Below are 9076 nucleotides of genomic sequence, written 5' to 3'. Positions count from 1 at the left end.
GAATTTCTTACCTGCTTGCTAGAATTCATAAATTTATTTCCTTTCACCATAATATACATATTACACTAAATAATAGAACTTACTGGCTTTGCAGATGCATAATTTGAATAAAAAATCGAATAGGGATGTTTAACTTATACCGATGATTTATCGCCATCACCTCTGAAAACATCGTAAGCATCGATATAACATCGATATAAACATTCATTCTTTCATTCATTTCATAAGCACGCTGATGCTGTCTGTCGGGTCAAAATTTTAGGACATATATAATAAATTTATAATATGCTTCAATAATATTGTGTTTTGGCTCGTGCAATAGACAACATAGTTCAGCAACATTAAATATTCCCATTACTGTGACGAAAATACGAAGTTGACTGCAAAAAAGGGGTGAAGACCAAACCAATTTCTCATCGTGCACGGAACGGAACGTACGAAGTTGTTGTTGGTGCAAAACAAAGAAGAGAAAAAAAGCGTATAAACATTTAACGCAGGCCAAAAGCTTGACCCCGTATTTGTTGTTGCGGATGGACGTCATAGAAATAAGCGATAGCGAACGCGAGGAAACTTCTTCGACCTCCGACATGGAAGTGGAGCTGCCAGAAGCCCCTGATGCGGAGCAGATTGTGCCCAAAGACGCGGCAACGTAAGTATTCACCAGCCTTTCCTTTTATATGCATATATACATATATATGTATATGTACGTACGTTTGTCTATGTATGTGTATGTGTATGCTTGTGTGTGCCTAGCAAAATGTTAAAAAGTCGCTTTGACAACAAAAATACGATTATACGATTGTAAATGTGTATGTGAATTATATTATTATTTTGAACTCTGCTGGCCGTAAATTTATATAATCGATCGACGCCTCTGCATTCGAATACACGTTTCACAAGGTGAAAAGAGTTTATGCAGTTTGAAGCTAGAGACTGGAAACCTGGCATAAACAGATATTCGCGTGACCACGCCCTTTGGGGGCGCAAAAATTTCACCATTTTGTTTTTAGCATCTTTTGCAGATGGCCTCCAAATGGAAGTGAAGCGAAAAAATAGTTGTTCTTGTTAAAGCTCTGAAACTTGTCACAACCTCCGCTCAAATCGATAATTCCCTTGATTTCTGTTTAATAGCACTAATTAAAATCAGCCCGCGAACAAGTTACTAAGAATTGCGCTGTCGTTTTTCTTTACCTGCTTTTGCCTGGTATGGTCACCCCTACGCCCTGCTGCATATGCCTGCAATCCGCCCTCTCCCCGCCTCGCCTTCGATACGCAAACATATATGTATGTATGTATTGGTATGCTAGCTGCCCAATTCAATTGATTCTTTCCAGAAACTCGTTCTTGTTTCTGCGTGTGTGTGTGTGTGTGTGTGTGGGTTGTGTGCGTCAGGCCTTGGAAAAACAGTAATATTTGTTATCTGTGTTCGCACATACATGCACACAAATATCTATTTGCATGTATATGTTCAATGTCTTCAGTTGCAATAGGTCTGAATAACACACCTGATATTTCAAGTCTTGACAATAATAATCAACATTTATTTACCTTTCCTTTGCTTTATTTGTGCCTGTTATCACTTGTTTGTATTTATTTACGTTTTTGTAAAAATACACAAAAGTGCGCCTCTCTCTCTCTTTACCCTAAGGTAACGCATTTTTTATAAGTCGCATTAGACAATCTTAGGATATCTAGTTATCCCTTGAAAAACTATAGCTCCGAAGCTTGTCGAACAGAGTACTGTGCAGTCGGTAGCACCCGAGCGCAATGTATTTACCTTATAAATGCTTTCAAACCAAAAGGATTTGCTTCGGACCAATTGTTCCTGCAGGAGCCATATTATATAGATATATATACGCAGATTTGTTGGGAGAATTATGTATCTCGCAGTTGCGGCTCTTGGTTGAGATATATTGACAAATCTGATAAGGTGATATATCTTATAAGAAAGTATTTGATCAATCGACTCTATAACAACTATATGATATGAGGGTCCGATCCGGACGTCTCTGATTTATGTGTTCCTTGTACGAGAAATGCGGGTGTACAAATGTCTCTCTGGGATAGAAATCGACTGGGAACGAAGACGTTTCCCTTTAACCAGAAGGGTATTAAACTACATCATTTAAAGGTCTGAAAGCAAGACTTGCCTTTTATCTACAAGTTCAGCATTTGACTGAGGTATTCAAATGATTCGTCACGACTATTAAGAAAGTTATCTTGTTGCCTTTTTCGTTAAAGTTGGTTTTTTTTATGGGGCGAATCATATTATGGAACTCAACCATTCGCCAGACGAATGGGCGGATGCTATTGAAGTTATAGAATCCCAGTTCTGGATATATACAGGACGCATTCCCGCGACAGATAATCCCACATCTATTTCTTTCACAGCAATAAAACGTAGTCAATCGATTTTTGCCAATAATAAACCTCAGAGATTTACCATGACAACAAAGTAAAATAGGTATCTTGCACAGATTGAAAGACTTGGCTTTGCGTGCAAAACTTAAAAGTCACAGTTCTCATAATCACAAGCTTTTAATAAGTATAATTTGTATATGGTATCTGTGCAACATTCCCGCTTGTGGTTTTGATTTATTTATGACCTTCCCTTCAGTGTTTATCACGTTTGTGGTTAATCCAAAACAATTTGAATGGAAACGTTTAGTTTAGTTAAGTTAAGTTGCTTACAATTGTAAAAGAGTTCAACAAGATCTTAATTTCCGACCAATTATTCTTATGGGAACCAAATGCAAAAATCACAAGTCGCCCGACTAATTCAAAATGTTTGCCAAATGATGGAAGACTGTAAAATAAAATGAAACCATTTAAATTAGTCCGATCGGGCCAATTATAATTCCCTCTCAATCTCAAGAACTATAAAAATAATAATAATATATATTAGCAGAATATTACATTCGTTTTCTGCATAACAAGCAAAGGGCAAATAACTGAGCAATTCTTTGTTTTTTTATGAGCTCTACGAAACACAAAGAGGAAGGGTTCCAACTATTTTTGGCTAATAGTCTCTTGAGTTCCGAATGCCACTTCTTGGCATATTCGCAAACGCAAACGCGGCACAAAAAACTTTTTATACCCTTGCAGCGGGTATTCAACTTGCGCGAAGAAATGTACAACGCCCAAGAGCAAAAGTCTCTTATAGAGTATATGTGGATATGTCGGACAAACTGTTTCTCTGCAAAAGCTTTACAATATGACGACTATATCATCAAATCAAGTTAACTGATCAGATAAACTTTTCTGTTTAACAAAATATCTTGGCTGAAGTCGGTTATAACAAGCTTCAACTCTTTCCTAACATTCTAGTTGATTATGATCCGGCTGATATATTATATGGCTTCCCTGAAGGAACAATCGTTTGTATAGAAATACTTCTGTTTGTCATAAGGGTATTTGCGCTTCGGCGTGCTGCAGATATGCATTCTCTACTTGTTCGATATTCATTCGCCAGCTCGTTCTCATTTTGCGGGTACTCGCTCGATGCATTTGGATGCATTCGCAGTGCGTTTCTTCTGTCAGCGCTGTGCATATCTTTGTCGTGGTAAAGTCGGATCGTAGAATATATTGAAACATGTTTGCGAACAAACTGAATTAATCGGCCTGATAACGTGCTGTTGAACGCTTTGCTGTCACGTTTGGTTTTGAGTTAAATGTCGCATACTAAAAGCAAAATTTTAGTTTTAATTACTTGTACAAAAAAGCCAATAGTTTCTTACGTGAAAGTGTGTCAAACAGCAATCAGCATCAACGTGCAAAGGGGAACAAGAATCTACAAAAAGACTACAGACCAGAGACTAGAGCAACCGTCAATAGAACTTTTCAATTTATAAAAGGCAGCTGCCAACAGAAATAAATACAAATAAAAATTGGCGCACGATCGAAGAAAGTCAAAAATGTTATAGTAAGTTTCTTTTTTTATTGCAGTTCTACTCTTTACATTGCAGTTCTTTTTATATATATATATACATAATAGTTTATATATATATATTTTCGTTGCACAGAGTATCTATTTCCATGCGTGCGTGTATGCACTAGCTTGAAGGCCGAGCCCATGTGTCATCCACCTCCCAGTTTGCTCTTCCTTTCACTTGTTTGTACCCTCATATTCCGTGTGCTATACTTTTGTCATGAAATGTGTGACGCATAGAAGGAGCTGCACCCGACCCCATAAAGTGTATCTGTTCCTGTTCCTGTATCGACAAACACAATGTCCGTCTGTTTCAAGGCAAAACCTGGCACTTTATTCCGCATGAAACTTTTCATATGTCCGTTTTTCTATTGCAGGCAATACATATATCGGAATCGCACGGATTCGGCCACTATATAGCTGTCATAGGAACGTTTGGTACACAATTGAGTTCTTGTATGAACCATTTTTTTTTGCCTTTCAAGATATCTTAAGCAAGGTTTCATTAAATGCAATATGCTTTTCACATAACAGACAAATCGTAGCACAGTCCAAATACTATCTCATATAGCTGCTATGGGAACTCAGTTCTCTTCACATATTTTTCTCCAAGAGTATTTATTTTAACTTAACTGCAAGCCGAGAAAGAAACCTAATTGCATTCTCTTATTATTTCTATATTGTCCAATCATAAATTGAAGCATTTAGGTCCAAAATGATGTGAAAAGCTTCTGTCGACACAGCAGCTGCACTCGAGACATTGAGGTATTTCAAATATTGCACCCTAGTTTTTAGGGTGTGTCATTTGTAACCGGGCTAAATGAAGCTCTATGCTGTTCGTCACGCATCTTAGAAAATGTTCATTGGTTTCTGCGGAAAATGGTTGCATGAGACGCTCGTGCTTATTTTGCAATTGGCTTCAAAATCGCTTTCAAAGATCCTTGCTAACGTTCTTTATAGCTCTTAACTTTTGTGATTGTGTACTGAAAAGGAGTTTTTCGAAAGAGTTGTAAAATTTGTGTTGATTAGATTTTCGAATGCACCTGCTGAACCCACAAAAGAAGCTTTTGCAAAAGCAGTTTAATAAGAACGTACGCCAAACAGGATCTAAACAGGATACTGCTAAATTCATTGACAATTGCTCACTAAAGGATGACATTTTGCTTGCCTTTCTTTTGGAATGCATCCAAATGCAATATTCGGCTGTTAACTGACGGTTTTTCAATTTGCTTGCAGTATTGCGGAAGAGAAAAAAAAACTGGGAAACGACCAATACAAGGCACAGAATTATCAGAATGCACTCAAACTTTACTCAGATGCCATCTCGCTGTGTCCGGACTCGGCTGCCTACTACGGCAACCGTTCCGCCTGCTACATGATGCTGCTCAACTATAACAGCGCCCTGACGGATGCCCGACACGCCATTCGGCTCGATCCTAGCTTCGAGAAGGCATATGTGCGCGTGGCCAAATGCTGTTTGGCCCTGGGCGACATTATTGGCACCGAGCAGGCCGTGAAGACGGTTGCCGAGCTGGAACCGCAGAGCACGGCTCTGAGCAGCGAGCAGCAGGCTGTACAGAAACTGCGCCAACTGGAAACTACAATACAGGCCAATTACGACACACAAGCCTATCGTAATGTGGTCTTCTACTTGGACAGTGCGCTCAAGCTGGCACCCGCCTGCCTCCGGTGAGTATAGATGTCCCAGACGTGAAGCTGCCACAAAATGGTTATATGGAGACAACTGATAATTCCATTGGTAGATATCGCTTGCTTAAGGCCGAGTGTTTAGCATATTTGGGACGATGCGATGAGGCCCTGGATATCGCCGTCGGCGTCATGAAACTGGACAACACTTCCGCTGATGCCATTTATGTGCGTGGGCTTTGCTTGTACTACACGGACAATCTGGAAAAGGGCATACTGCACTTCGAGCGCGCCTTGCAGCTGGATCCCGACCATCAGAAGTCCAAGCGCATGCGCAGCAAGTGCAAACAGCTGAAGGAGATGAAGGAAAATGGCAATATGCTTTTCAAATCGGGACGCTATCGCGAGGCGCATGTCGTCTATACGGATGCGCTGAAAATCGACGAGCACAACAAGGATATCAATTCAAAGCTACTCTACAATCGTGCGCTCGTTAATACACGCATTGGCGCACTACGCGAAGCCGTCGTCGACTGCAATCGCGTGCTTGAGCTCAATGCTCAGTATCTGAAGGCGCTATTGCTTCGCGCCCGCTGCCACAACGATCTCGAAAAGTATGAGGAGGCGGTAGCCGACTATGAAACGGCTCTACAGCTGGAGAAGACGCCAGAGGTTAAGCGATTGCTGCGGGATGCGAAGTTTGCACTAAAGAAGTCCAAGCGTAAGGACTACTACAAGATACTGGGCGTTGCGCGCAGTGCCTCTGAGGATGAGATTAAGAAGGCATATCGCAAGAAGGCTTTGGTCCATCATCCAGACAGGCATGCTGGCAGCAGTGCAGAGGAGCGCAAGGATGAGGAGCTCAAGTTTAAGGAAGTTGGCGAAGCCTACGCAATTCTTTCGGATGTTCGCAAGAAAGCCCGCTATGACAATGGACACGACATTGAAGAGCAAGAGCAAGGTTAGTGCTTACAATATTTTAAGCGTGTTATTGTTTATTAACTAAATGAACCCTCTCCTTTACAGCTGACTTCGATCCGAATCAAATGTTTCGCTCGTTCTTCCAATTCAGCGGCGGTCGAAATGCATCCTTCAACTTTGAGTATTAAGCCACCGCAGGATAGGCAGACACAGTCTTGCCAGCCACATCATGCACAAATCGGAGTCTTTGCATTTTACACACTTACTTTAATTTGTCCCAACGCAAAACACTTAAAACCCGACATCAGCCAGTTTCAATATATCTGGGGTTTTTCTTCTTTTTTTTTGTTAGGCGTTTCGCTTTCTCTTTTGGCATGCAAAACATAATTTAAAGGTAATAAATTGTAAAATACTAAAGCTCTTGGTTTTCAGTCTAGGCTAGTTGAGTATGCAGTTTAATAACAATTAATTGATTATTAATTACCTTTGCCTTTGCCTTTTATGTAACCAATTAAATTTGTTTTAAGCAGCCACATGTGTGTTGTTGTTTTTAAATTGAGTGCAATGTTTGTCAAAAAAAGCCCAATTGTGTCGACTAAGTCTTACTTGAGCTGTACTCGAAGTAAAGCAAAATAGCTTAATCCGAAATACAAATTGTAATTTCATACAATTGGCGGTTAACTTCGGATATGCTAAACAATTCATCTATTGTTTCGAAGTTTGCTTTAATGGACGTGCTCAAATTTATAAAATGTAAACTCTTAGTCATGCCGAAAGATTAATGATAAGCCTACAAAATATTAAATTGTCAAATCGACAAAAAAAAAAAGAAAGAAATATTTGATGTACTTTATTTCAAACACAGTTGCCCTCCGGTTTTCTCCAATACATTTTGATGTTTTCGGAGAATGGACAGTTTCAAAATAGATTAGAATAAGAAGTCTTGCGTGTTCGTCTGCTCGAAGTGGAAGCCACTGAAATCCCTCGGAGCCATAGGAGGTGAACTGTCACATCCGGTTAAAAGATATTGCAGCGATCCCGGAGCCTTGAATTACTGTATTGTGCAGACCTCTACCCTTACGTGTGTGGGCCTATATCATTATGCAACGATGTGAACAGAGTTTCTTGATCCCAAAGGGCTTACGTTCCATATTTATCTGGTAGGGATAAGAGTCGATTTGGGTCAAAATTTAGATTTTCATTTCTTGAACGCCAATCGGTAGTTCTGATCCTTACGAGTCAAAAATGGTATATCTTTCCAAAATCGGACATTATTTGGCCGAGATATGCCAAAAAATCATCAAAAAGGGTTGACTTTACAAACAAATCGTTCTTGACTCAACAACTTTTTTCAAGCCATCGTTTGTTAATTAACTTTAATGCCAATTGATAGTAGGGATCCGTACGAATTCAAAAAGGTATAAAATTTCAAAATCAGACGATATATACTAGAGATATTCAAAAAAAATCATCGAAAAAGTTTTGAATTTCGGACCGACCCCGATTTTGAGAAAAAACGTGATGTAACCCCTTGCTTTTTTGGTCGATTTGGGTCAAAATTTAGATTTTCATTTCTTGAACGCCAATCGATAGTTCTGATCCTTACGAGTCAAAAATGGTATATCTTTCCAAAATCGGACATTATTTGGCCGAGATATGCCAAAAAATCATCAAAAGGGGTTGACTTTACAAACAAATCGTTCTTGGGTCAACAACTTATTTCAAGCCATCGATTGTTAATTAACTTTAATGCCAATTGATAGTAGGGATCCGTACGAATTCAAAAAGGTATAAAATTTCAAAATCAGACGATATATACTCGAGATATTAAAAAAAAATCATCGAAAAAGTTTTGATTTTCGAACCGACCCAGATTTTGAGAAAAAACGTGATGTAACCCCTTGCTTTTTTGGTCGATTTGGGTCAAAATTTAGATTTTCATTTCTTGAACGCCAATCGATAGTTCTGATCCTTACGAGTCAAAAATGGTATATCTTTCCAAAATCGGACATTATTTGGCCGAGATATGCCAAAAAATCATCAAAAAGGGTTGACTTTACAAACAAATCGTTCTTGAGTCAACAACTTTTTTCAAGCCATCGATTGTTAATTAACTTTAATGCCAATTGATAGTAGGGATCCGTACGAATTCAAAAAGGTATAAAATTTCAAAATCAGACGATATATACTAGAGATATTCAAAAAAAAAAATCATCGAAAAAGTTTTGAATTTCGGACCGACCCCGATTTCGAGAAAAAACGTGATGTAACCCCTTGCTTTTTTGGTCGATTTGGGTCAAAATTTAGATTTTCATTTCTTGAACGCCAATCGATAGTTCTGATCCTTACGAGTCAAAAATGGTATATCTTTCCAAAATCGGACATTATTTGGCCGAGATATGCCAAAAAATCATCAAAAAGGGTTGACTTTACAAACAAATCGTTCTTGAGTCAACAACTTTTTTCAAGCCATCGATTGTTAATTAACTTTAATGCCAATTGATAGTAGGGATCCGTACGAATTCAAAAAGGTACAAAATTTCAAAATCAGACGATATATACTTGAGATATTCAAAAAAA

The 9076-nt window shown here is 38.8% G+C and overlaps 1 protein-coding gene across 2 annotated transcripts; it reads left to right on the top strand.

Annotated features, from left to right (window-relative positions):
* The first annotated feature begins 228 nt into the window (after positions 1–228).
* On the top strand, positions 229–7294 carry LOC115759832 (dnaJ homolog subfamily C member 7). Of its 2 annotated transcripts, none has more exons than XM_030700924.1 (4): positions 229–649; positions 5165–5617; positions 5692–6536; positions 6602–7293. In XM_030700924.1, the coding sequence occupies exons 1-4, from the start codon at positions 531–533 to the stop codon at positions 6682–6684; spliced, it is 1500 nt and encodes a 499-aa protein (XP_030556784.1). In that variant the 5' UTR covers positions 229–530; the 3' UTR covers positions 6685–7293. The 2 variants fall into 2 exon arrangements, with proteins under 2 accessions (XP_030556784.1, XP_030556785.1); XM_030700925.1 differs by lacking the exon at positions 229–649 and adding an exon at positions 3682–3922 and having other exon boundaries at positions 6602–7294.
* Positions 7295–9076: the final 1782 nt, after the last annotated feature.

The sequence above is a fragment of the Drosophila novamexicana genome, unplaced genomic scaffold, assembly GCF_003285875.2.
Source record: "Drosophila novamexicana strain 15010-1031.04,08,12 unplaced genomic scaffold, DnovRS2.1 tig00000387-arrow-pilon, whole genome shotgun sequence".
Classification (NCBI taxonomy): Eukaryota; Metazoa; Arthropoda; class Insecta; order Diptera; family Drosophilidae; genus Drosophila; species Drosophila novamexicana.
Note: the sequence above shows the minus strand (reverse complement) of the source record. Positions and strands in the feature narration are given on the sequence as shown.

Bases quoted from the DNA above. Each gene is read 5' to 3' on its own strand.
- LOC115759832 (XM_030700924.1), top strand. From the start codon at position 531: ATGGACGTCATAGAAATAAGCGATAGCGAACGCGAGGAAACTTCTTCG. The intron at 5,618-5,691 runs GTGAGTATAGAT...TTCCATTGGTAG, and splicing joins CTGGCACCCGCCTGCCTCCG to ATATCGCTTGCTTAAGGCCG. The intron at 6,537-6,601 runs GTTAGTGCTTAC...TCTCCTTTACAG, and splicing joins CATTGAAGAGCAAGAGCAAG to CTGACTTCGATCCGAATCAA.